This window comes from Myotis yumanensis, unplaced genomic scaffold (genome assembly GCF_028538775.1).
Source record: "Myotis yumanensis isolate MYYU_CA2020_CCGP unplaced genomic scaffold, mMyoYum1.0.hap1 SCAF_4, whole genome shotgun sequence".
Classification (NCBI taxonomy): Eukaryota; Metazoa; Chordata; class Mammalia; order Chiroptera; family Vespertilionidae; genus Myotis; species Myotis yumanensis.
Genome location: NW_027223755.1, coordinates 24,829,449 through 24,857,190, shown reverse-complemented (window position 1 = coordinate 24,857,190; position 27,742 = coordinate 24,829,449). Strand labels below are relative to the sequence as shown.

At 46.1% G+C, this 27,742-nt stretch overlaps 2 protein-coding genes across 3 annotated transcripts; both read right to left on the bottom strand.

Moving 5' to 3' along the window:
• Nucleotides 1-29: 29 nt before the first annotated feature.
• CFAP90 (cilia and flagella associated protein 90) lies at nt 30-7,038 on the bottom strand. Its single transcript, XM_070411437.1, has 3 exons — nt 6,817-7,038; nt 2,365-2,481; nt 30-297 (listed from the first exon to the last, which is right to left on the bottom strand). The coding sequence occupies exons 1-3, from the start codon at nt 6,991-6,993 to the stop codon at nt 118-120; spliced, it is 474 nt and encodes a 157-aa protein (XP_070267538.1). The 5' UTR covers nt 6,994-7,038; the 3' UTR covers nt 30-117.
• A 10,961-nt stretch (nt 7,039-17,999) lies between these two features.
• Nucleotides 18,000-27,617, bottom strand: FASTKD3 (FAST kinase domains 3). Of its 2 annotated transcripts, XM_070411435.1 has the most exons (7): nt 27,552-27,617; nt 24,799-26,269; nt 23,717-23,802; nt 21,798-21,972; nt 20,573-20,642; nt 20,152-20,266; nt 18,000-18,312 (listed from the first exon to the last, which is right to left on the bottom strand). In XM_070411435.1, the coding sequence occupies exons 2-7, from the start codon at nt 26,237-26,239 to the stop codon at nt 18,214-18,216; spliced, it is 1,986 nt and encodes a 661-aa protein (XP_070267536.1). In that variant the 5' UTR covers nt 26,240-26,269; nt 27,552-27,617; the 3' UTR covers nt 18,000-18,213. The 2 variants fall into 2 exon arrangements, with proteins under 2 accessions (XP_070267536.1, XP_070267537.1); XM_070411436.1 differs by lacking the exon at nt 20,152-20,266.
• Nucleotides 27,618-27,742: the final 125 nt, after the last annotated feature.

Genomic DNA, 27,742 nt, shown 5'->3' with positions numbered 1-27,742 from the left:
GAACAAAACTCAACCCAACCACTATCAAGTAAGAACCAAGTTTTCATTTTATTCAGGTGCTCCCAGTGGGTCAGTCCCCAGCGTCATTTCATCTGAAATAATTTCACAGGAGAACTGTCACACTGGAGAAATGTACCCAAAGCCAGGATCCTTGAAGCTGGGGATCTCATTCTTCCTGTAGAAGTCGGCCTTCAAATGGTTGGCACGGCCGTGCTCCAGGTTCAGAGGCTCCACTGGCTGGTGGATGCGCTTGCCGTAGACAGATGACATCAGCACCCCGACAGGCCTCTCCTGCTCCTGTCCAGGGCATCAGACACGCAGGTCAGCACATGCCCGCTTCCTCAGCAGGGCTCACCCTCCCCTCGGCCTGGGATCTGGAAGCTGATTCTGCCTGCGTTACCTGCACACCTGCATCCTATCTGCCTGGGCTTCTTGGAGGTGACTCCACACTGGCGCCAGGGCACTTCTTTACTATGTCAGCCCTGCCCTCTGCTCACAGCCCTCAGGTGTCCTCGGGCCCTTCAGAGGGAAGGCAGAGCTTTTGCACTGGGTGCCCGGTACCTGTGACTTCAGATTCACTTTCTTCCTCCCTCCCCACCCTCTTACCTGCCCTGCTCCTGCCTGCCCTTCTTTTCTATCTTTTCCCAACTTTTTTTTTTCCAGGGTGCACATCCCCCTAGTGACTCCTCACCTTCCTAGTACCCCTCATCTCCACAGCCCACTTCTTATCTCTGTAGTCCTTCTCACCTCCCAAGCCCCCACATAACACTTTCACTTTCCTCATCCTCTTAAAAGGCTTTATGTCTCTGCAAGCCACTTGATACTACCTGGATTCAGTTCATTATTTGTTTGGCTTTTATTTTTCTGTCTCCTCATGGGAATGTCAGGTCCAGGAGGCAGACACTGCTGCCTTACTCCCTGTGTGCTCAGGAGTACACGGGAGGTGCTCAAAATCTGAGTGGATATAAGGAACTCTAGGCATGTTCTCATGGGAGGAAAGCACTGACTTCGCTACCAACTTGGAACGAAGTAACAAACAAAAACACGAGGAAACGCGTTAACGTCCGTGATCTACACAGTAATACCTCATATTGCCTCCATCACTTAATTTCACATTAAAATAATATGTTTCATTGAAAGTGACATGACAACATGCTTAAACAATAACAGCGACAGGCAAATATCCAATGATCTAGAAAGAAAGCCCACTGAAAGCTTTTATGTCCTGATTTCTGTGTATTGGATAAAAGATTATGATAGTGCCGAAACCGGTTTGGCTCAGTGGATAGAGCGTCAGCCTGCGGACTGAAAGGTCCCAGGTTCGATTCCGGTCAAGGGCATGTACCTGGGTTGCGGGCACATCCCCAGTAGGAGATGTGCAGGAGGCAGCTGGTCGATGTTTCTCTCTCATCGATGTTTCTAACTCTCTATATCTCTCCCTTCTTCTCTGTAAAAAATCAATAAAATATATTTTTTTTAAAAAAAGATTATGATAGTAACCAGCACCCAACTTTTCATGATCATACTGTCTTCAGGTCAGAATGTGTGGGCACAAGGTCCGAGTGTGGAAGGGCAGGGGGAGGGTCCAGCCCAGCAGGCAGATGGGCCCAGCCATGCTAAGGAGTACGCCACCTCCTCGCCCTTGTACTGCTGCGATCCTGACCTCCTCACCCTGTGGGTGTTGTGTTCTCTGTTGGTCACCCACCTGTGCAGCTGACTGCAGGCAGAGCCTCCCTTTCTGAAAATCGTGGAGAGATAACGGAGGAGCTGTGCTACGTGCAGTGGCCTGGTAATCAACTTGGGAGATAGATACATCCTTGCCTGTGTGCTTTATCCCTGACAGCCCAGTGTCCCTAGAAGAACTGTGACAGCCTGGACTCTGAGGTTAAGCAAAACCCTACTTTATCTGTTGAAAAGAACTTCTTATTTTGCTTCCATTAAAATTGTTAAATTCTGTAGAACAAAACAGCAGCCATCAAAATTAGTGCACAGCAACACAACAGACCAGCAGTGGTTCTCAACTTTCTGGCCCTTTAAACACAGTTCCTCATGTTGTGACCCAACCATAAAATTATTTTCCTTGCTACTTCATAACTGCAATATTGCTACTGTTATGAATCGTAATGTAAATATCTGATATGCAGGATGGTCTTAGGCAACACCTGTGAAAGGGTCGTTCGACCGCCAAAGGGTCGCGACCCACAGGTTGAGAACCGCTGGACTAGAGTGAGCTAGCAGCAGCATACTCTTCGTAAACTAGAAGAGAGGAGCACAAAGGAGAGTCAGACACACACTGGACACAATAATAAACAATTGTGCATGTGCAGTCCATCTGTCAGAGCCTGTTAATATCCTTAGTCTTACCTCCTCATTAACATGAAGTCCCAGGCTCTTCGCATGTTCTCTGTCATCTCGGTGCAATTTCTGATTATATCCTAGGTCCCTCTTAAAAGTACAGTCATAGAGGGAAGTGATTCCTGTCTGGGAGTAAAAAGAGAAAAACACTGAGGGTTTATTCCCAGGCTGAGCCACTGAAGCTGCACGGCCTCTTCTATTTAGTCTAAGGGGGTGATCATGTAAATCGGCGACTTGTCTCTTTGCTTAAACGTTTTGCATTTCATTTATTCATTCCTCATTCTTTCATGCAGCCGGTCTTTATAAAGCACCAACTATGAGACAGGTACTGTTTGGTGTGCTGAGGATAGAAATAACCACTGCCCTTGTAAGCTCCTATTTTAGTTGCGGGGGGGTGGGGGGTGGGGGGAGGGGAGATAAAATAACTAAGTAAAATATGTAATAGAATAGATACTACTAGGTGTAAAGGGGGGAAGCAGGGAGAGGAAGGACATATATGTGGGGGGTAGTCATGACTTCATTTGCTAGCACACATTTTGATTGGAAGCCATGTGGGTGCAAGAGTCTGCAGGACACCAGAGGTAAACTTGCCTAGATTTTAACCGGTAAAACAGCAACAGAACGGGAGCTTGCCTGTCCATCACAGCCCCTAGGAGTGGCTGAGTGTGTGTGGCAGATGTGCTTGGTGCCTAAGAGGGAAGAGGCTCCACCCGGGGGGGGGGGGGGGGGGGGGGGCCTGGAGAACTCTTACTGCACACCTCCTGTGTACTGGACATGGGCACAGGCCCTCCACATCCCCCTCTGCACCTCTGGACAGTCAACACGCATTGTTATGTTTACAAAGTGCTTGGCTGCATTGGGGAAGGGACATTCAGTCACCAGGAGGGGAAAGAAATTGTCAGGCCCTGGCCTCTGTTCCCACCACACACCTAGAAGGAAAGCCAGCTAATCCCACCAAAGCTAAATTTAGGCTTTTTTTTATTTTTAGTATGTTTTTATTGATTCTAGAGAGAGAGGGAGAGAAACATCAATGTGAGAGAGAACCATCTATTGGCTGCCTCCTGCATGCCCCCTACAGGGGATTGAGCCTGCAACCCTGGCATATGCCCTCACCAGGAATTGAACCTGAACCCTTCGGTGACAACACTCAACCAACTAAGCCACACCGGCCAGGGCTAAATTGGGGCTTTCTAAGCAAAGCTTTGCTCAAAACAGAGCTATCCACAATTCATCTTAGCATGAGTGAAAGCATATTCTAAAACCACTCGGGATTTTTGTTGTTGTTGTAGCTTTTAGAATGAGAAATTTAATCAACCCCTTCATAAAAAGCCATTCTCCTTTGACTTAGCTTTTCCACTTCAGGAGCAGAAATGTTGCACAAGGCAGAAAAGAAGTAATTTAAAAGCACCATTGAACTGAATTTGCTTTGCTGCCCCTGGAATAACATTTTATAGGAAAGCCCATGCAGCTAGAGCCCCCTAGGGAGCAGGCCTGGGGCTGATGGTATTATAGTTGGCAACTTGAGATGACAAATTTGTCTTAAGACCAGGGCATTACTGGGGCTTTGATACGTGTGCGGCATTGATAGAGCTTTACCTTTGGGCTCCCTATGCCCAAGAGGATCATCTACTCACAGATTACCTGCCTCACTGTGTTAATCTCAGACAGTGGATGAGCGTGGGAGATAAGACACTGGCCCCCAGAACCAACCCTCAGAGAAAGGAGCTCTAATAATCACTAACAAAAACAAACAATAGCTATAATAGCTCTATTCACACTGGGCTGTATATACCATTAATTACATTCCTTCTCATAAGAACTCCAGGCGCTTGGTACTGTTTGATCTTTGTTTCACAGATGGCCAAAGTGAGATAGAGAATTTGTGACTTGGACAATTCACACTGCTAGTGACACGAAGCCAATATTTCTACCCAGGACACCTTGGCCATGCTACTAATTTATCACTCAGGGGCCACATGCTAATTGACTTAAGAGCTCATTCTGCAATGTTTTTTCTTAGCTTTGAGTGGGGCCTGGAATTACTTACAACTCTAGGGGCAGCTGAGTACCCCACAAACCTGTGATACAGTTCACCCTGGTTAGCCCAAGTGATCTGCAGGTCAGAGGATCAGCTTCTGGAGCCCTGCAGCTGATTAAATGCCAGTTCAGATAATTCCCAGAGGATTGGATTTAGGTGTTAATATTTCTGTTGCGTCCCTTTCTTCATGTGACACTAAAGGCCTCAGGACTTGAATTTGCCTATGCCCCAGCTATCAAAACTATACTGAAATTTCTTTCCTTAAAATCTGCGTTGCATTACGTTGTTCTAAGGAAGGCCCACCCTGATCTTCCAGTGGCAATACTACATCAGAGCAGGGTTGGCAAACGTTTTCTGTAAGGGACAGATAGTCCCTGTTTTAGGTTTTCAAGTCAAGTGGTCTCTGTTGATACTTCTCAACTCTGTGTGGTAGCCATAGACCATACTAAACCAATGGGCCTGTGGCTCTGTTCTAATAAAACTTTATTAAATCAGGCAGCAGGACATATTTGGCCAACAGGTCTTCATGTGCTCACCCTGCATTAGAGGGGCACACTTCTTGCCCACTTCTAATCTCCTTCCAAGTACAGAGCCCCAGTCACTTAAAACTGCTTGATATCTTTCTGCCCATTGGTTTACTCTGCCCCAGAAAAGTGGAGCCACAGATCAGACTGGTGAAGTTCAGAAAAAATAAGCTGGGCCTGTCAGACTCAACTCAGCCCCTTTCCCCCTGGCAGTGCCTGGCCCACAGGGGGTGGGAGTTCTGCTGGGTCTTTTCTGAGACCCACAGCGGTCCCCAAACCTATTTCCCCAGAGTCCCTAGTATTATCCTGCAACATGGCTTTTATATCTGATAAATATATATTTTGGCCCTTATCTGCTTAGTCTTTTACCTTATCTCCCAATACCCTCAAGGATGGATCTCCCTTACTCTGGTATCTCCCTCAAAGATACCAGATAAAATGGTGTATTGTACATTGTTTCATATGTCAAGAAGCCAAAAATTATATTCTCTCAGTAAAATAATATGGACCAACTTAAAACATGAATACTCCTTGCTCTTTGGCTGGTTCTCTCATGCTGTGCATTAATGCTATGCATGAATCATAAATTAATTAGCAATGATACAGGTTTTACATACTTAAAATGTAAATTCATTTAATAAGCAAAAGCAATTACAGGTATAAATTCTTTCAAAACATATGTCTCATGAGGTCCAGGGTGGCAACGAGGTTGGGAATTATTGCTCTAAACTCCCCTCCTGTCTCAGTACCTGATGGACAATCAAGCCTAGGAGAGTCAGTACACAGGGTTACAAAGACAAATACACTGTCCATGTCCTCTTCTTCAGCCTGTCCTATTGTCCTTCACATTGCTCAAAGTCACGCAGAAAGTTGCTAAGAGATACCAGGGATCCTCCTAGCTGAAGTTTGTTAGTTTGCTCAGGCTGCCAAGACAAAGTACCCAGGCTGAAATTTATTGTGTCCCAGTTCTGGTGCCTGAACTCTGAGATGACGGAGCTAGCAGGCTTGGTTCCGTCCAAGGCTGTGAGGGTGAACCTGTTCCACGCCTCTCTCCTTGGTTCGTAGAAGGCCCTTGTCTCCCCATCTGTTCATGTCGTCTTCCCTCTATGCATCTGTCTGTGTGTCCAGATTTCCCCTTTTTATAAGGACACAAGTCATACTGAATGAGGCCCATCCTAATGACCTCACTTTAATTTGATTGCCTGTCTCCAAGTAAGGTCACATTCTGAGGTACTGGGGTTTAGGACGCTAACAAGAATTTTAGGGAGACAATTCAACCCATAACAAATGCCTAAACTAGGAACTATCGCTTCTGTTTGTAAGGCTGAGCTCTTAACAATGTGAGTTCTACACTTCACCTGCGGCAAGTACTCAACTGTGCGCTGTCTGATCCGAATGGCGGTTCATTTGTGCTCCACGGATTGTGGGTGGGAAGGAGCCAAAGGAGGAACATTTTGTGGGAACACCTTGTACGCCCTGAGGGAAAGCCGTCCTTCCTCCCAGCTGTCGGTTTACCCTCTGGGGCTACTCATCATCGCTGCAGGCTGAGTGTCCCCAAACAATGTGCCTTTTGAATAATGATGCCCCGGCACCCTGAGCTGCAAGACACTGGAGACATTTAGGAAAACAGTCGATCCCTGAAAGTTCTGATTTGCTTCCTTTTCTTTGGCTTCTCTTCCCCCTTTGGCTGCAAGGTGGCCTCCGACGAGCCGCAGGCTCTTCCCGTAACAAGCACGTACCTGGTGGGGCCCCGCCCCCTGAGCGGATCAGCCCCTGGAGTCCTACCTCCAGGCCTCCTCCCCGGCAGGTGGCCAGGTCCCATTCCCTCCAGTCCCGCCCGGATCCCCTCTCTCCCGGCCCGGCCCGGGCCCCCGCCCCGCCCTGCAGCCCGCGGCGCACCTGGCTCTGGCGGTTGAAGTAGCTGTGCTCCTTGGGATCCTGGCGCCGCGGCGGGACGTAGCTGAAGGCGGACAGCGCCGACAGGGGCAGCGGCCGGGGCCTTACCCGCAGCGAGGCGGCTGTGATCTCCTCCTCCTCCAGGGTGCCCCCGACCGCCGTGCTCCGTCCAGCCTCCATCCCGCCGCTGGGAGCCCAGGGCCAAGCCACCAGCTTCAGGCAACCACACCGCGTCGGGGTGTCGCCTGGCAACCGCGGCCTGGCTCAGCCAGGTTGGGCCGAGGGGCGGGGCCGCCCCCCTCCCCTCCCCTGGCCCCGCCACGTCAGCCAGGTACTTTCTGGGCTGTGTATCAGGGTGCGGAGCCCCAGCTGCTACAGCAGCTGGGTTGGGGTTCTGGGTGAGAGACGCCTATGCGGCAGCACTTCCCAACCTGCTCGCCTGTCCCCACGCTGGGTGGGTTCGTCCACTCAGAGGCCGTTCGTTGGGCAGCTGATGACCGGGCACCTACTCCTAGTAAGTGCCAGCGCTGGAGTTGCAGCTTGAACCCGTGTCCCCGCGGAGCGGACAGTCTGGTATAAGACAGGTAACAGACATGGAAAAGACGAGTAACTTAAAGAGCAGCTTTAAGCCTAGAGCAGAGACGCCCAACTCCAATGTAGTGAGACACACACACAGTTAAGTGAAAACTTTCTGGTAACCACACTAAGAGGGTAAAACAACACGGTAAAATGAATTGTAAAATATATTTAACTCCGTATGTTCACACCAGCGTTTCAACATGTGGTACTAGCCATATTTCAAGGGCTTGGTGGCCACCTGTGGCTTTGGCCAGGGCAGTTGTAAAGCTTCCATTAATTAAATCAGCGTGATCTAACAAAATCGGGCAGAACTCAGTTGCTAAGGCTGAGCTCTAGGGACCTTCTGTAAACATGGTTATGTTGTCTCTCTCTGAATGCTAGTTCAATAGGTCTGTTCCCTTGGCTGAAAATTCATTGGGCTGGTGGTTGAGAGGGATGGATGTGTAACTACACATATTTATAACTAGCAGAGGAGAACTGCCTGTTTGTGTACCCAGAGAATGTCAAGGGCATCTGTAACTCAGGGTTATGAATGATGCTCATGCAAGCCCAGACACCTGTCTGCACTGGTGTCCAAATCTCCCATCCGTGCTGATTGTCAGTGAGAATAATAGCATGAGTCTGGGCATGGGCATTGGCCCATGTGGGGTTAGTTAGACAACCCTTTACCTTTTTCTATGCCTCCTTCCTGGTAAAAAGGCATGATAGTTGTCAGCTGATTTAGAAAGCTTTTTAGTCATCAGGTTTTTCCTGTAGGCTGGCTCATGCACTTGATAGAGCCGTGGTTCTCGACCTTGGCTCCACATTAGAATCACCTGGGAATCTTTTTAAAATCCTGATTTCTGGGCCTCATCCTCCGGAAATTCTGTTTCTTTATTATGGGGTGAGGTCACAACATTAGTAACAAAGAAACAGAATTTCTGGAGGATGAGACCCAGAAATCAGGATTTAAAAAAGATTCCCAGGTGATTCTAATGTGCAGCCAAGGTTGAGAACCACTGTGATAGAGTCTTTATGATTAGTCACTTTAAGCATCAAAGTTATGAATCAAGACATATAAATGTAATTTAATTTTGGTTCACCTTGTTGATTTGGAATAAAAATGAACTTGATTTTATATGATGCCTAAAATGAAAAGTCCCCAATACTAACAACTTTAGCAGTGAGCACCCTGCAGGTACCAGGGTTCCTTAGAGAGGGTGACCTAGCGTGGGGAACTTAGGTCTGGAACAGGAAATGGTAAGATGAGCCTGGAACATCTTGTTCTGCCAAGAAATTTTTTAAAACTTATGTGATGAGGTGAAAAGGATGAATGGGCCCATCTGAAAGGTATCCCATTTAAGCATAAAAAAGACAGGGGTACTGGATTGAAACACATCAAATATATAACATTTCATGAGTTTATAAATATCCTAAGGAAATAAAATGACCAGAGCACCAACTGTTTATTCTATAAATTAATACAAGATAGAAAAGATGTATCTTTCTTTCTGTGTAAACATTATATTAGGGTATACAAGTAGTTGATAGGAGAAAGTTCTTTATAGATAAATGTAAGGTAATAAAAGTAGGATTGATAGAATTAGGAAATGATTTTTTAATTAGAAATAATTTTTTATTAGAAATAATGATTGAGGCAACAATCATCAACTGATGCTAAAACCATTAGGTGGAAGGCTGATGGGGACTATATGGTGGATGGCTCATGCATGTAATGCAGCACCCACTGATCAAACTTAGTGACTAGCACTAAGAGGGGACAACCAGACATAGTGTATGATGCAAAGCAAATACACAGCACCACCTCCAAAGCATCCTTGTTGAAAGAAAGAAAGAAAGAAAGAAAGAAAGAAAGAAAGAAAGAAAGAAAAAGAAATCAAGCTGAATCTAAGCAAGCCTCTGGATCTACCTTTTAGTTTAACAGGAATTACAGAAGGTGGAGGAACAAGTTATATAACACCACCAAATCAAACTGTGGGACATTTTACAGGGCAATTTGTCTAATTTCTTCAAAAGGAAGAGACAGGAAAACTAGGTGAGGGTGAGGTGCATTTACAGCAGAAAAGACTCAAAACTTAAGTGGGATAACAGCTAAAAGTAATATGTGCATTTTGTTTGGATCCTGACTCAAACAAACCCACAGTTAAAAAAATATTTTTGAGATAGCATGGGGAACTTAGGATGTAGACTAGATATTTAGGATAAAAGTGTATGATAGCTTAGATTTTTCAACAAGCATTCCAACATAAAAAGGAAGCAAAAAGGAAAAGAATTGAAACATGATTAGAAAATTTCAGTAATTTTTCATGCCAAGTAAAGGGACTCCCATGGATTCATGATACTATTGTTTCTCCTCTTACATGTGTTGGGAGTTTTTCATAATCAAAGTGACAGTAGAGTTATTAAGAGGTATTGTTTCTTACAAACAACAGAACCCAAAATATCAGTTCCAAGCCACAAATAATGTGCACTGTATGCTAGAGACTGTGGGAGGGGTTGAGAGATAGTTGTTTGTTTGTTCTGAGATGGGATTACAAGTGTATTAAGGCAAACTTTCTTATGATGGAGCCCAGCAGGTGAAGAATGCCAACAAAAAGTTAGGCATATTCACTGTTGAGGCAAAAGAGAGGGGTCAACAGAGAAACCAAGAGACAGCCAACCAAGCAGATGGGGAGACTAGTGGAATGGGGAGAAATTGAATGAACTAGGTTGGAGAGATGCACAACAGAGCAAGATTGTGTGTAAAAGGGTTAATGTTAGCCTGGCCTGAGAAGCCAACTCTGGACCCTGTGGGATGATGTATCCAAAACCTTCTTCTATGAAGCTGTGCATCAGGTTGGAAATTGAGGCTACTTCTCCGTGTAAAAATGGCCCATGTGGCTCAGATCCTGTGTAGGTAATAGAGGGATGACCCTTACTTATTGACCCTTTCTTATTCCTTATTTTTATTTCAGTCTACCACACTTATTATTTTAAACTAGAGGCCCGGTGCACAAAAATTTGTGCACTCGGGGGGGAGGGGGGGTCCCTCAGCCCAGCCTGTGCCCTCTCGCAGTCTGGGACCCCTCGGGAGATAACGACATGCTGGCTTAGGCCTGCTCCTGGGTGGCAGAGGGCAGGCCCAATCCCTAGGTGCAGCCCCTGGTCAGGCTCAGAGCAGGGCTGATTGGGGAGTTGGGGCACCGCCCCCTGTCATGCACAGAGCAGGGTGGATTGGGAGGTTGTGATGCCACCCTCAGTCACGCTCAGGGTAGGGCTGATTGGGGGGTTGAGGCACCTCCCCCTATCACACTCAAGGCAGGGTCAATGGGGAGGTTGCGGCACCACCCCCTGTCACGCACAGAGCAGGGCCAATCAGGGGGTTGGGGTGCTGCCCCCTGTCACTCACAGAGCAGGGCCAATCAGGGGGTTGGAGCACTGCCCCCCCCCCCCCCCGTCACACACAGAGCAGGGCCCATCAGGGGGTTGGGGAGCTCCCCCGTCACGCACAGAGTAGGGCCGATAGTGGAGTTAGGGCACCGCCTCCTGTCACACACAGAGCAGGGTGTATCAGGGGGTTGGGGTGCCACCACTGTCACACTCAGGGCAGGGCCGATGGGGAGGTTATGGCTCTACCCTGTCACACACAGAGCAGGGCCCGTGGTGGGGGGGGTTGGGGTGCCGCCCTCTATCACCCACAGAGCAGGGCCAATCAGGGGCTTGGGGCACTGCACCCTGTCACACACAGAGCAGGGCCGATCAGGGGGTTGGGATGCCACACCCTGTCACACACAGAGCCGCAGGGCGATCAGGGAGTTTGGGCGCTGCACCCTGTCATGCTGATCTGGTGCCAGGAGACCTCTCGGCTCTGCTGATCCCAGTGCTGGGAGGCATATTACCCTTTTACTATATAGGATAGAGGCCTGGGGGCCGGCTGGTTTGCCCTGAAGGGTGTCCTGGATCAGGGTGGGGGTCCCCACTGGGGTGCCTGGCCAGTCTGGGTGAGGGGATGATGGCTGTTTGCAGCTGGTCACACACCCTTCAGGGTGGGAGTCCCCACTGGGGTGCCTGGCCAGTCTGGGTGAGGGGCTGAGGGCTGCCTTAAGGCTTGCGATTGATTGAAGCCCCCAACCGCTCCTTTTTTTCTTTTTTCTTTTTTCTTCTGGGCCAGCTTTAGCTCTGGCTCTAGCTCTGAGGCTTCCGCTGCTGGTTTGTTTCGGTTCTATAATCGAAACAATGTATAACTTCAGCTCTGAGATCCCGGCCTTCTATATTTGTTAGAATGTTTCAAACTGCCAGCTCAGAGGTCGGCAAGTCAAGTCAGGCCGGGAATGTTGCAGTCTGCAGTCCCTGGAGCAAGCAAGCCTCATGTTCGCTTCCAGCTGCCTGGCTGCCGGCCGCCATCTTGGCTGACAGTTAATTTGCATAAGGATACGCTGATTAGCCAATGGGAAGGGTAGCGGTTGTACGCCAATTACCATTTTTCTCTTTTATTAGTGTAGATATTTACACTGATCATTGAATTGCCCTCAGGTGTAATGAGTCTATTCTACTGTAATCATATAGGTATTTGATAAAAAGACTGAAAAGTTGGGCTCCTGGGAATCTTTTTAAAATCCTGATTTCTGGGCCTCATACTTCCGGTGATTCCCAGGTAATTCTAATGTGCAGTCAAGGTTGAGAACCACTGCCCTAGGAGTTGTAACCAGCGAGTGAGTCCTGTTCCTTCTTATAGACCGCTAGAGGCCCGGTGCACAAAAATTTGTGCACTTGGGGGGAAGGGGGAGTCCCTCAGCCCCCGGCCTGTGCCCTCTCGCAGTCTGGGACCCCTCGGGAGATAACGACCTGCTGGCTTAGGCCTGCTCCCGGGTGGCAGAGGGCAGGCCCAATACCTAGGTGCAGCCCCTGGTCAGGCTCAGAGCAGGGCCCATTGGGGAGTTGGGGCGCCACCCCCTGTCATGCACAGAGCAGGGCGGATCGGGAGGTTGCGATGCCACCCTCAGTCATGCTCAGGGTAGGGCCGATTGGGGGGTTGGAGCACCGCCCCCTGTCACACTCAAGGCAGGGTCGATGGGGAGGTTGCAGCGCCACCCCCTGTCACGCACAGAGCAGGGCCGATCAGGGGGTTGGGGCACTGCCCCCTGTCACTCACAGAGCAGGGCCAATCAGGGGGTTGGGGCGCTGCCCCCTGTCACTCACAGAGCAGGGCCCATCAGGGGGGTTGGGGCTCCGTACCCTGTCACACACAGAGCAGGGTCAATCAGGGGGTTGGGGAACTCCCCCCTGTCATGCACAGAGTAGGGCTGATAGGGGAGTTGGGGCACCGCCCCCTGTTACACACAGAGCAGGGCGGATCAGGGGGTTGGGGCTCTGCACCCTGTCACACTCAGGGCAGGGCCAATGGGGAGGTTATGGCTCTACCCTGTTACACACAGAGCAAGGCCCATGGAGGGGGGTTGGGACGCCACCCTCTATCACCCACAGAGCAGGGCGGATCAGGGGGTTGGGGCTCTGTACCCTGTCACACTCAGGGCAGGGCCGATGGAGAGGTTATGGCTCTACCCTGTCACACACAGAGCAGGGCCCGTGGGGGGGGCGGGGGGGGGGGGTTTGGGGCGCCTTCCCCTGTCACACACAGAGCCGCAGGGCAATCAGGGGATTGGGGAGCTCCCCCCTATCAGGCACAGAGCAGGGCTGATCAGGGGGTTGGGGCGCCTTCCCCTGTCACGAACAGAACAGGGCAGATAGGGAGGTTGTGGCCCCGCCCCCTGTCACACACAGAGCCGCAGGGTAATCAGGGGGTTTGGGCGCTGCCCCCTGTCACGCTGATCCCGGTGCCGGGAGGCCGCGCTGCTCCGCTGATCCGGTGCCGGGAGGCATATTACCCTTTTACTATATAGAATAGAGGCCTGGTGCACGGGTGGGGGCCGGCTGGTTTGCCCTGAAGGGTGTCCTGGATCAGGGTGGGGGTCCCCACTGGGGTGCCTGGCCAGTCTGGCTGAGGGGCTGAGGGCTGTTTTCAGGCTGGTGGGTTGACTGAAGCTCCCAACCGCTCCTTTTTTTCTTTTTTTTTTTTTATTCTGGCCAGCTTTAGCTCTGAGGCCTCGGCTGCTGAAAGCCAGTTTCTGGCCTTTGTTTTTCCTTCTGTATTTGATACAATGTTGCGGTCCGGCTGGCTGAAGCCTGGCTGACTAACGCAGGTTTCTGGGGTTTTGTTTAGCTTCTATATTTGCAACATAGTTGCTTAGAGTTGCAGCTGAGAGGCCAGCAAGTGAGTCGGGGAACGTTGGAGTCCGCCAGTCACTGGAGCAAGCAAGCCTCCCTGTTCGCTTCAGTGCATGGCTGCCGGCCGCCATCTTGGCTGACAGTTAATTTGCATAAGGATATGCTGATTAGCCAATGGGAAGGGTAGCGGTCATATGCTAATTACCATGTTTCTCTTTTATTAGTGTAGATACCTGACATGCACACTCACCACCAGTTGTAATGTTTAGTTGAGAATGAAACACAACATATGCACCAATGATAACAGCCCACTAGCCTTACTGAGCATTACTGTTTCCCAGGTACTGGCCAAGGATTTACAAAGTGTGTCTCATTTCATGCTTCTACACTAAGTGTTTAGACTCTGAACGGGTCTGGGTATGTTTCCAGCTTAAGGAAATCTCAGCCTTTTGAGGCTAATTCACTTCCTTTACCACAGAGACCCAATAGCCCATCCCTGCATTTGTACACAAAGTCTTCCAGTGTGGGTAACTTTCTAGAGGGAACTGTTTTCTTATTTTCCAAGAAGTCTATTAAATATGCTGAATTCTGCTCCTTCCTATTCTTTTCCCCATTGAACAGATAGATGTTTACCAACTCTCCATATGCACCTCGGCATAGAAAGATTCGGAAGGTAGGATTCTAGTCAAGGAACTCCCACTCCATCAGGCATCTCTTCATCTCAGCACACCACTGACCCTCTCCTGTCTAGGCCTAGTTCAGGCAGAAGAGAAGTGTCTCTGCACCCTTCCACAGCTCCTGCTTCCTCCCTCCACGCCCCCCCCCCCTCTCTCTCACACACACACTGTTCACGTCCTAACCTTTGCTGCCCCCTAGTGGCAGGCCTGAAGAAGAAATATCACTGTGCTTGGAGATACATATCCCTGCTTCAGGGGTTTTGCTTGCAAGTAAAACAATTTTTTTCACCAATTTTTCTTTCTCTGATTTACTTGTCTTTGCTTTTACTCTTGAATACTACAGCAAGGTTAAACCTTATTTGAAAGCATAATGTATGGTATCATGACCTATAAGACTGGATATGTAATTTTTTAAAATATGTTTTTATTGATTTTAGAGAGAGAGGAAGGGAGGAGAGAGAAAAAAAACCATCAATCAGCTGCCTCCTGCACACTCCCTAGTGGGGATCAAGTCCACAATTCAGGCATGTGCCTTGACTGGAATCAAACCAGCAACCTTTCAGTGCATGGGAAAACAACCAACTGAGCCACAGTGGCCAGAGCTGGATATGAAATTTCAACAAGCACAATCACATCACTTTTGCTGGGATAGGTAGACATTAAAATTCGGTGACATGAGAATTCAGCTTATAAGGACTTGGCTTTATAATTTGACAGACTTTGATAAACTCAAGCCAATGGGAAAAATCAGCAATCTTATTAACCTAAATTATTATTTATAATATATACACATGCACATTTTCAGTATGAAAATTTGTTTTAAATCAAACACTGCCAATAAGGTCTCACCTCCTTTCCTATGACTGGCCTATGTGCTTTGCACTGGGTGCTCTGGCCACTGATGCCTGAAATGCTCTTCCCCCACATGGACCCTCCCTGCTTCCTTCTGGAATTCAGCTCACCAATCTCACCAAGAAGCCTCCCTCACTCCCCAGGCAGGCCTGGCCTTCTGCATTCCCAGAGTCTTGCTCATGCTTCAGGAGTGCCTGCTGGCCCATCACTGTCATCATCTGTTCACTTATTTACCTCCCCCAACTCCTAACCCCTCAAGGCAGGGCACTTATCTGCTTCCCACTGGAGCTCCAGCAGTTACTGGGTGCCCAGCACTGTCTGGGCTTAGTGAATGTTTGTTGAATGAAGGAAGTGAGTAGGGGAGAGCCCAAAGGAGCAAAGGCTCAACAGAGGATGTAACGGGAAGTGCAGAGGAAGGAGTATCTGAGTCCAATTAGATCAACCAGTAAAAAAGGTCATGATGGATGAGAGGGAGTTAGATAAATTGAAAAGGTGGAAGAACATGTTAGGCTGTGCTTTCCTTCTTATCATTTACACTAGAGGCCCGGTGCACGACATTTGTGCACTGGGGGCTGGCGGGGGGATGGTGGGGGCCTCAGCCCGGCCTGTGCCCTCTCGCAGTCCAGGACCCCTTGGGGGATGTCCATCTGCTGGTGCTCCCTGCGGGGAGTGGGCCTAAGCCGGCAGTTGGACACCCCCTGAGGGGTCCTTAGTATTGCCGTGGAGGCAGGAGAGGCCTTGAGCCTGTGTGCCCAGCTTCTGGCTGAGGGGTGCTCCCCCTGTGAGAGTGCACTGACCACCAGGGGGCAGCTCCTGCATTGAGCATCTGCCTCCTGGTGGTCAGTGCACGTCATAGTGACTGGTTGTTCCACCGTTTGGTTGATTTGCATATTAGGGTTTTATTATACAGGATAATTTATAACAGACTGTGATTACCTCTATTTTAGCTAAGGCTCTGCCCCCTCTTCAAACTGTAAGGTGTTTACTTCAAGGTTCAGGGTTGTATCATACCCAAGGATGAGCTTAGTTACGAGGGGAGAGGCAGTGCAGTGAGGTTGGCCTAGGAAGGGAGTGACAAGGTCACGTGGGTGCACGGACACATCAGAATCCACAGCACCTCTGTCCTGCTCAATCTCCATTTGCTTCCATGTCTCCTTCCTGCTCTGGTTCAAAGGCATCAACTTTAAAGAATGATCTTAGAGCTTATCTTGTCTCCACTTGCTATTCTGAATATAAACTGACTCAAAAGGGAAAAGTGAAGTATATGGCATGATGGGGTGAAAATTCAGATCAATTGAACTAGCTAACATAGACTGTGCTTATTTTGTGCTAGCTTTCTAAGGGTTTTATATTTATTAACTTAATTTTCATTTTAACCTGTTACAGGTTAAATTGTGTCCCCCTCCCCATCCCCCATCCCCCCAAAAAGGCTATATTGAAGTCCTAACCCCCACTACCTGTAAATGTGACCTTATCTGGACATAGGGTCTTTGCAGATTTAATTGAGATGAGGTCTTTAGGGTGGGTTCTAATCCTATAAAACTGGTAAGACACAGACACACACACACACAAAGGAAAGACAGCCATGTGAACATGGAGGCAAAAATTGGAGTGATGCTGCCACAAACCAAGGAATGTCTGAGGCCACTAAAGCTGAAAGGAAACCTTTGGTTTAAGGCAGCGGTTCTCAACCTGTGGGTCGTGACCCCTTTGGCGGTCGAACGACCCTTTCACAGGGGTCGCCTAAGACCATCCTGCATATCAGATATTTACATTACAATTCATAACTGTAGCAACATTACAATTATGAAGTAGCAACGAAAATAATTTTATGGTTGGGTCACAACATGAGGAACTGTATTTAAAGGCCACAAGGTTGAGAACCACTGGTTTAAGGAAACCTTTGGAGCAACAGTCGCCAACCAGTGCTTCGCAGACAACTGGTGGTCCGTGAGGTCCAAAAGGTTGGCTACCGCTGCTCTAGAGGCTTCGCGGGCACATGGCCCTGTAGACACCTTGATTACGGACTTCCAGTCCCCAGAACTCTGAGGAAATAAATTTAGGTTGTTTCAAGCCACCCATTTGTGGTACTTGGTTGCGGCAGTTCTGGAAACTATTCACAACCCCCTTATTTATGAGCACCCCTGAGGAAACAGGCTCAAGGTCACTCCCTTAGCAAGTGGTGAAGCTAGAACTCTTAGCCACTAAAGTATGTTGCTTCTCAAGACCAGCTTTAAATCTCACTCACCACTTGTGAGGCATGAAATGCTAGGCCGGACAGTCATCCTCTCTGAGCCGGTCCACTCACCCGTGAAAGGGGAGGAGCACCTCAGTCACACAGCCCTTAGACTCACACAACATTGTGCTCCAGTGCTCCACACAGGCTCAGCACAGTGAGTGAGAACAGAGAGATGTTGTCTCCTTGCTCAAGGTTGAAGAACTAACTGGTGGAAGAACCTGTGTCCAACTCCAGATTTGTAGGAGGCCTGCCTCCTCCCCAAAACCCTATCTAACCCTAATAAGTTTTTTCAAGTCTGTAAGCCTTAATTTTTTTAAAAAGATAAAAGCTCCCATATTAATATATTTTATTACTAACTAGAGGGTTATTTCTGCATAATTCTATAATTATATTTATATTCAAAGGACTCTATTCTATTTTTCTCACTCTTCCTCCTTACCATATATCATTTCCTCTAAGAAAATATAAAAGGACAAGGGAGATAAAATTTTTTTCCTTACATTTTTTAGAAAAGGAAACTAAGGTCTCTAAAGAGCATATTTTCAGTTAGCAGATAGCTATTACAAGGCAGAAGATTTAATAATAACAATTTATTCATTACATACTTTATTATACTTGATTAATTCTGTTTATTGTATAAAAGTATGATAATTATATTAAGTTAAAATTTATTTTAAATTTATCACCAGTAATTATATACATGGTATAAGCAAAACTACAGACCACTTCCAGATCATCAGTCCATAAAGAAAGGGCTATTTCACAAATGATATTCTTTTTCTTATACTGAGTCCCATGAAAACACAAGTTCTTTCACGATATGAGTTCTGAAGCCGGTATTCCTTCTCCTTACCAACAAATGCCAGCATTTTGAGAAAATAGTTTCCTTTGTAAATATTCCACCAATTCAAGTTTTGATTTTAGAGTTTCAATATCATAATAGGGGATCTGTAAAGGGAGGAAAATAAAATTTGTCATAATCCTTCACAATCTGAAACTCCCTTGGTTTTTTTGGTTACTTGTTCCTTGCCCTCTTCCACAGCAGAATGTACGCTCCTGCAGGGCAAAGACCACACTAGCTTATTCATCCTGTAGCCCCAGTGCCTATAACAGCACCTAGGTTCAGGAAATACAAAGCAGAGCATGCAAAGAAAATTTGGGCTCTGGTATTGTCAGATTAGGATGAAAGGTGGACTTGACCCGGGAGCTGATGAATGACCACAGATACTCAGAGTGGGAGACCAGTGTGGTGGTGGAAGCAGCTGGACAAAGGGAGAAAGGCCAGAGAGAATGGAGGGGGCTTGAGGGAAGCCCCCGAGCTCAGAGCAGAGAGCGCCTGGCTGCCAGCTCGGGGCTGCTCCCAGAGCAGAGGGCCTGGGACGTTGAGATGCCCAGGAGCTTTGACTTTATCACCTAAGCCCGTGGTTGGCAAACTGTGGCTCGCGAGCCACATGCGGCTCTTTGGCCCCTTAAGTGTGGCTCTTCCTAAGCCTTAGGAGTACCCTAATTAAGTTAATAACAATGTAACTACCCTTATAGTTTAAGTTTAAAAAATTTGGCTCTCTGGGGGGATGAGGGGACATTGGGGGGATAAGGATACATTTGTAATATCTTAATAAAGGGGGGGGGGGAATAAAACACCAAAAAAAAATAATTTGGCTCTCAAAAGAAATTTCAATCGTTGTACTGTTGATATTTGGCTCTGTTGACTAATGAGTTTGCCGACCACTGACCTAAGCAATAAGCAATAAACATAAAGGCTCTGAACACACACTGGCATGATTAATCTTAGGAAAATTAATCTGAGAATGTAGAAAAATAGAGTGGAAAAGAGTAACCAGACAGGAAAGAGAGGGCAGACTGGTAGACAGCTTAGAGCAGTGGTTCTCAACCTGTGGGTTGCGACGCCTTTGGCGGTCGAACGACCCTTTCACAGGGGTCACCTAAGACCATCCTGCATATCAGATATTTACATTATGATTCATAACAGTAGCAACATTACAGTTATGAAGTAGCAATGAAAATAATTTTATGGTTGGGTCATAACATGAGGAACTGTATTTAAAGGGCCAGAAGGTTGAGAACCACTGGCTTAGAGAGTTGGGGAAGCTCCATGTCCACTCACTGTGGCTCCTCACATGAGACCTTCTGCCGTGATTTATGATGTAAATACAGTGGGGCCTTGACTTACGAGTGTCCCGAATAACGAGTTTTTCGAGATACGAGCCGTCTCTCGGCCGATTTTTTGCTTTGAGTTGCGAGCTAAAATTCAGGTTACGAGCCAGCTTCAGATACCCCACGGCTAGTTGGCGCAGCGAACGTCACAGTGAACGCCACATCAGCCCAGCATCACGTGTCATTGTAATGGTGAAAATTGATTTGACATACGAGTAATTTGAGTTACGAGCTCCGTCACGGAACGAATTAAACTCGTAAGTCAAGGCCCCACTACAAGTAAAGCCTTAAACACTAACTGGTGATGAGGATAATGGTTTTAATGGGCTATCTTGTCCACTTTTATTCATAAAGTCGGGTGGAAATTAAAACAGACATTCCAATAATTTTGTAATTGAATACACAATAAAATATACAGCTGATGTATTATAGAACTGTACATTTAAAACCTATAATTTTATTAACCAATGCCCCCCAATAAATTCAATAAAATAAAAGATAAAATAAAATGCTCTCAACCTTAATATAAGTGGACTGGCAGACCACTTAGTAACCTGGAAAAAGCAAATCTAAAGTAGACATTGCTTTGGGAGGGAAAAGACACAAGCATACCTGAACAACCTGATAACCAAGTAAGCGTAGGTGTCTTTGTTTAATAGCTTCCTTTCCCAGTAAGTGTTTGCTATTCAAACAAAATCTTTTTGGACCATCAATACACAGTGCTACCCTAAAAAATCAGAGAGAGAGAGAGTCACTTTTTAAAATAACCCAAAATACTTACATATTTTTAGTTGCCAGAATTTATTTGGGATTTGCTTATTCCTATTTGCCAGTACTAGTTTCAAGTAAATAAAGAATGTGTTATCCTTTAATCTGTTAAGAAAACACTCAATTGAGGTTCATATAATGTTACAAGTATTTTCCAAAACTGGTATGCTGCAAAGTAGTGTTTTAATTTCCAGAATGTTTATTTTTTTCACTTTAAGAAGACAAACAATTATCCTCAGCAAGTAACATTGACAAGTTTTCTTACCTTTTATGTACGTCTTCATGAAATGTAAATGGTAATACAAATCCTTCTTCATCTAATTTAATTTCAACATCTGGTGAGAGAAGAAAGGAAAAATCCTTCGTGTGATACCCTCACAAACACTATCTTCCTTTCCTCCTCGTCTGTTTGAATTCTTCCACACTGCATTTACCAACTGGCTGAAGGCTGCAAAGTAATGACCACACCAGACAACGTTGAGATTTTTAACTTAACCGGGTCTATAATCAACCAAGTCAGCCTGAAACTAAGAACGCTCAACTACACAAAAACAAGGAGTGGGTTCCCAGGTTATTTGGGGGATAACAAGAGTCACTCACACAACTGACTCCTTCAACCCAGTGACGAAAATCCTTTAAATTAAGCGATGCCAGACACCTATGCACAGTGAACCTTTCTTCACTGGAGCGCCCAGAGCCACCAGGGTAGTAAAGCATCCTGCACCCCGACATGTGGTCCCAGAGCATGGACAGACTCCCCTTCCTTCCCACTGATGCTCTGCCATTCCTTTTCTAAAAGGAGCCCATACCGGAGGAGAGTGAGATGTGACCACCTGGAGCCAGTACAACACTATCATCTTTCAGCTGATTTTCTTTTAGACAATAATCTTTACAAATTTGTAAGGGCAGAAGGACTTATCTCTGGTCAGTGCTGTCCAAGAGAACTTTCATGATGATGGAAACATTTATACCTCTGATGTCCAATATGGCAGCCGTGAGCTACCTGTGGCTACCAAACACTTGAAAGTGTGGTTAATATGACTGAGGAGCTGAACTTTGAATTTTTTAAAATTTTAATTATTTTAAATGTAAGTGGCCATGTGTACTAGTGGCTACTCTACTGGACAGCACTGGCCTAGAGTACAGCAGCAGCTAACGATTACTGAGTACTTACTGAATTACTCGCATTATTTCATGTAATCCTTAAACAAGTCTAAGAAGCCACTATTCTCCCATTTTACAGAAAGCAGCAAGCAGAAAAGGCTAAAAACTCTGCCTAAAGACAGTCTGCTACTATGTGGCTAACACTTGGGGACTCAACCCCAGGAAGTCTTAACTCAGCCCTCCTGCACACCCTAGTTCCACTTCACCTTTAGGCAAAAGCAAGTCCATTTTGTATTTCCAGACCTTCTATGGCTACTAAGTTGCAAATATTCCAAATGAGAATGAAGGCTGAAGGTTAGTAAACAACAAAACCCCCTATTACTCACCTATTGTGTAATAATATGGTGTTAACACTTTTGAAGCAAAATATGATCTTGCTCCCAAAAGGTCAATCAATCCAAACATCACATATTTATAAAGATGAAAATCGACAGGCGTCTCCAGGGAGCAGCATGGAGTAAGAAATGATTTCACTTGATATTTAGGAAGAAGTTTTGGACCCTACAAATTGTATATGCAAATATGAGAAAGAAAAATAAGATATAAAACCAACCAGATAATAAAAATTTAGTAGCCCTAGCCAGTTTGGCTCAGTGGATACAGTGTCAGCCTGTGGACTGAAGGGTCCCAGGTTTGATTCTGATCAAGGGCACATGCCCAGGTTGTGGGCTTGATCCCCAATAGGGGGCGTGTAGGAGGCAGCCAATCAATGATTCTCATCATTGATGTTTCTAGCTCTTTCTCCCTCCCCCTTCCTTTCTGAAATCAATAAAAATATGTTTAAAAAGTATAAATAAAAACAAAAATTGAGTAAAACATTGATATTAGCTTATGAGTGATGAAATATTTTTATTTTATTTATTTATTTTTTAAATATATTTTATTGATTTTTTACAGAGAGGAAGGGAGAGGGATAGAGAGTTAGAAACATCGATGAGAGAGGAACATCGACCAGCTGCCTCCTGCACACCTCCTACTGGGGATGTGCCCGCAACCAATGTACATGCCCTTGACCGGAATCGAACCCGGGACCCTTCAGTCCGCAGGCCGACACTCTATCCACTGAGCCAAACCGGTTTCGGCAATGAAATATTTTTAAGCAGGATAGGAAACCTAGAAGCCATAAAAGACGGGATATATTTGACTATAGAAAGCTTAAAAATTTCTATTCACACTCCGGTGTCGGGTGAATTTCCCGCCAAAATATAAGCTGGCGCGGGCAATTATTTAGGTTTCCCGCGCAAAATCAGAGTTAGTTTAAAATTCCTATGTCTTTTGAAGTATGGGTTCGATTGAAATGGGTATGAAACGGTTTGCATACGCAGGTAGGTATCTTTGAAACAAATATTTGGTAATACGCAGTTACAATCGGCCCGAATTTACACGTTTCCCGCACTCCACCGCAAATCTATATGAACCGAGTTAAGACGGCTCCCGCCGAGTACGCGAAATTCACGCGAGCCGACTTAACTCGTTTCCCGCAACCCAAGTGTTCAGCAAGGAGGCATCATAAACATTAAATTAAAAAACTAAGAATTAAAACCACAAGAAAATATGTACAACACACACCATAGCTAAAATCTGTTTTACAGTGACTCCTATGGGAAAAAAATAAACCTATAGAAATATGAGTTAGAGGGTAAAAAGGCAATTCACAGCAAATGTAAATGACCAATAAACGTTTAAAAATATGCTCAACTTCCTTATTGCTCATTAAAATTCAATTTAAAAATGTGATACTGTTTTTCAGAGTCAAATGAAAAATTAAAGGGACTAATGTCACAATACAATAGAAGTGGGGGAGATGTGGCTACCCCCACAGTGCGGAGTACCTGATGGGACACACAAACTCCACCTCCACCGAACTCCATCAGATGACAGCCTGCACTTAAAAATGTACCCCGGACGATTTAGGATGTGTTCAGTCCAGAGCCACACTGCTGTGGGGCTAACACTCCCAGCATGGCTCTCTGAGTACTATTAATCTAACCCTGCAGCATCTTCCAAGAAATCTTACACACCAGGAAATGGGTCCTTCAAGGACAAGAAAACAGGAGTGGTGTTAATTTATCAAAGAAAAGGCTATCTGGTGACCACTAACTCCAAGTGAATGGAAGTTCTAGTTGTTAATGAGATTGAGACAGATCAAAAGAGAAAGAACTAAACAAAAATGTTAGATGGTTGGGGAAAGGGAACAAAAGAAAACTGCCCCCATAGAGACATAAAGCACAGCTCATGCTTTTACCTTATAGAAAGGGCATTCGAGGATCGAGGTTAACAAAAGCTGGGTTAGTTGTGCTAGGCTCAGTCTGTCCAAATATGATTCCTCACCTGAAATAAAAAGCAGCTTAGTCATAGTTAAATTTGAATTTTGATATATGTAATGAGAGAAAAGAATATTAAGAATTTTAAAAAAGAATATTAAGAATATAAAACATTCATTTATTCACTCCAGTAAGTTACTCTTAAATGACACTATGAAAAGAACATGTTGGAATTAATTATGCCTTTATGCCTTCTTGCTTGCCATCAATGCAATCTCATTTTAACTTCCAAGAATTGAAGCTCCTAACTAGAGAATATATAATTAAGAGGGACAAAATATTAGTTGAATTAATGGAAGTTCTTGGAAATTGAGATTGTTGACATATCTGGTGCCCTTCAATTAAGATACTATTGTCTCTCAAAAAAAAAAAAAAAAAAGTTCTACAGTTCTCTTTCACAAAGATTCAAACATGTTGCTGTGACTTTACCAGTTCCATCACCACAGTCCCCTAAGAATACTGTTTCTCAGCTAGGGCAGCAGTCTGTTTACCCGAAACTGTTCTTTCACTCGATGCAATGTTCTAGCATGCTTTAATTCTGCATTTACACTGCTATCTACAACTTCAGATGTCCTCTTTATTTTATCCTATATAATAAAAGGCTAATATGCAAATTGACCAAACTGTGGAACAACTGGTCACTATGATGCACACTGACCACCAGGGGGCAGACACTCAATGCAGGAACTGCCCGCTGGTGGTCAGTGTGCTCCCACATTGGGAGCACCGCTCAGTCAGAAGCCGGGCTCACAGCTGGTAAGTGCAGTGGTGGTAGCGGGAGCCTCTCCCACCTCCAAGGCAGTTGGACATCCTCCCAGACTGCAAGAGGCCGAGCTGAGGGGGAACCCCCACCCCTGCACGAATTTTGTGCACTGGGCCTCTAGTTATGAAATTTTAAGAAAAGGTAAAGCATTGCTCAATGTAAAAGCTACATATGTGACTTGAAAACACCATTAAGTTCAAAGGTTATTTTTTCCACTCACAGAAGTTATAACCAACTCACCTTGCAGCTTTTGAAGAAAATAAGGACTGAATATTTTTCCCATAAAGTTGACTGGATGGCATTCAATAAGCGAACATGAATGGAGAAGTTTCAATAGTGTTTTGGGAGGAAAAGAGTTGAAATGAGTATGTAACGTATCTTCTAGCTTTCTAAATAAAGCAGAGGCATTTGGTGGCAAATAATTGAGTTTTCCAAATGGTTCAATCAACTCAGAAATCTGACTAGGGGAAAATTTTTCGGAATGGCAAACAAAAGTTTCTGCCACTGCATTCAAGATGGGTTTTGAAAGGATCTGTTTTCTGCTGCAGTACTCCATGACTTTGCTGACAACCTCAGGGTCCAAAGTGAGACACAGAGACACTACGTGCTGCTCCAGGGCTGTTATAAAAAATCGGTCATGGTGCCCAAAGTATATGAAAGCCTCTAAGACTTTTCCAAGCTCTTTATTAGTGAAATGAGGGATGTGCCTCACAACATATTTACCCAATTTTATAACCAGAGGAAGTGCCTGAGTTTGATCGAGAACCACCAGGGCAGTGAGCATTTGGCTTATTGATTTAGGACTCAGGGTGTAAACTATTGATAGAGAAAAGCTGTTTATCTTATTTAGAAATGTCTGGTGTTGGTCCACTTTTTCAGTACATGCCTGCAGTATTCTATAAAGGGCCACAATATCCTCGGAGGTAAAATCTTCCAATTTTTCACCTTGCAGTTGATATATAATCAGGTCTAGGGTCACACAACCTGGACTTTGTAGTTTGAGCAGACTTTCCGCAAGAACACAAAGGCTGTGGACTTCCAGGCTGCCCGTTTTGACACGATGTTGGCATTCTGCCACCAGGTTCAGTAACAAGCTACTTTGGGGATCCACAGACAACAGAGTCAGGGCTTGCAACACAGTCACCAAACTGGTGTTTGACAGATTTGAGGGTTCCTGTTCAAACTGAACACATAAAGCTCGAAAGACAGGATTTTCTATTACTTCCTTTGGCAGTCTTTCATCACCATCTTTTTCTCCCACTTCACAAATCCGCTGTAAGGCTCCTGCTGCGAGAGTAAGAGGCAAAGTTTGCAGTGTGCTTATGAAACTTAGCACTTCTTCTGGTGAAGTGCAGTTGTTCAGTCTCCTGTAAAAGAGCTCTTCGTCCATGTTTTTGAGATTTTGCTCAAAACTGTCCCAATCATGTACTTGAGGGAACACTGGCTCACCAACGGGATGAAGGTCATTTCCGTTTTCTGAATGGAACTTTTTACAACAGGCATGATGGAACCTGATCCTGAAAGGCCCAGGTTGTAGTGAACAGAAGAACCATGGGTACAGATGTCCCTTGACTGCCTCGTGAACATGATGTACAGGTTGATTTTTCAGAGCACCCAGAGCTCCATTTATCCGAAAATCAGATAAAAGACAAAGATTCCTCCGCAAGGTAATTAAAGCCATGCCATCAGATTCTCAACTCTTGACTTATAACTAAATATAGGAATAAAAAACATGGTCAAATATATTGAGAACATGCCTCATTCAACATCAATACTTATGGAACTAAGGATGAGTACCCCAAATAAGTGATTAATAAACATTTCCCCTGCCCTGGCTGGTTTGGCTCTGTGGATAGAGCGTCAGCCTGCGGACTGCAAGGTCCCAGGTTCGATTCTGGTCAAGGGCATGTACCTTGGTTGCGGGCACATCCCCAGTGGGGAGTGTGCAAGAGGCAGCTGATCGATGTTTCTCTCCCATTGATGTTTCTAACTCTTTATCCCTCTCCCTTCCTGTCTGTAAAAAAAATCAATAAAATATATTTAAAATAAATAAATAAAATAAACATTTCCCAGCAAAACATAAGTACTAGAGCAGAGCCGCTTAGAAAATTGGCTGGCATCTAATGATGATAATCACTACCATTTGCCTGGTACTGTTGTGCTTTCCCTGTACTAAATTAATGCTCTTGACAGCACAATAAATTAAGCACTTTCATCATCATTTCACAGATGAAGAAACTTAAAAGCACAAAGAAGTAATTTTATCCAGTTTACACAGCTAGTGAGTTGCAGAGCCGGGATGGATTCAAAGTCTAGTCATAACCACAGGTCCTATCAGTTGGTGGATGGAAGGAACTGCGTCTGGTTAAAATCCCCGCATGCGGAGGGCCCACTACAATTAAGTTTTGGGGAGTCAAAAGTTATACCGGATTTTCCAATCCACGAGGGTTGGGGGTAGGGGTGGGGGCAGGGTGTCGGTGCCCCTAATGCCGGCATTGTTCCAATATAAAAAAAAAAAAAGCAACGGGTCAAGCGGCCAAAATTCCTATAGGCCAACGTAAAGCAAAGATTTTTTAAAAGGTGCATAAAAGCTCCCGAGGCGTTGGTTTCCCCTAGTAGCTAGGAATGAGGAAGAATACGGTCTAGGCTGGCAAACCGCAAACAAGCAAGTGAATAAAAAACGTTACAGACATGCAAGTCAGTAAGGGGAGAAGGTGGGCGGCCAGCCCAGATCTAAACACCCCGCTGTGAGATTTAAGAAAACGGATGCGCAGGGCAAGAGGGGACGTCCCGGGCGCCCCGGGAGCCGCGTCCTCTAGGAATGGAAGGACCCCAAAGCCTGGCGCCCTCAAACCCGGCGTCCCTGGGACCTGCGCTCAAGCACCGGCCGGGCGCGGCGGCCTGAGAGGGCTGGGCCGGCCAGTGCAGCACCGCAGCCTAAGCAACGACACGGGCCGTAAAAAACCGAGCCCTACACCCGCACGGACACCTACCGCGCTCAGCCCGCCGGAGTCCCGAGCAGCTCTTGCCGGTTGGCCTTCACTTCGCACGCCTTGGAGGAACCGAGCTATCTGGCGCATGCGCGGGGACAGAAAGCCATACCCCCCCAGCCCGGCGCACTGTGATTGGCCCAGCTCCCTCCGAGCTCTCCATTGGTATTGGTTTGGACTCGGACCGTGTGCGC

What these genes read in the sequence shown, in the direction of transcription:
- CFAP90 (XM_070411437.1), bottom strand. Translation starts at nt 6,993, where the DNA reads ATGGAGGCTGGACGGAGCACGGCGGTCGGGGGCACCCTGGAGGAGGAG. An exon ending in ACTTCAACCGCCAGAGCCAG is followed by an intron (nt 2,482 to 6,816) that starts GTGCGCCGCGGG and finishes TTTTACTCCCAG; the next exon opens with ACAGGAATCACTTCCCTCTA. An exon ending in GACTTCATGTTAATGAGGAG is followed by an intron (nt 298 to 2,364) that starts GTAAGACTAAGG and finishes TGCCCTGGACAG; the next exon opens with GAGCAGGAGAGGCCTGTCGG.
- FASTKD3 (XM_070411435.1), bottom strand. Translation starts at nt 26,239, where the DNA reads ATGGCTTTAATTACCTTGCGGAGGAATCTTTGTCTTTTATCTGATTTT. An exon ending in ACCATATTATTACACAATAG is followed by an intron (nt 20,643 to 21,797) that starts GTGAGTAATAGG and finishes TTCTCTCACCAG; the next exon opens with ATGTTGAAATTAAATTAGAT. An exon ending in TTGGTTATCAGGTTGTTCAG is followed by an intron (nt 18,313 to 20,151) that starts GTATGCTTGTGT and finishes CTCCCTTTACAG; the next exon opens with ATCCCCTATTATGATATTGA.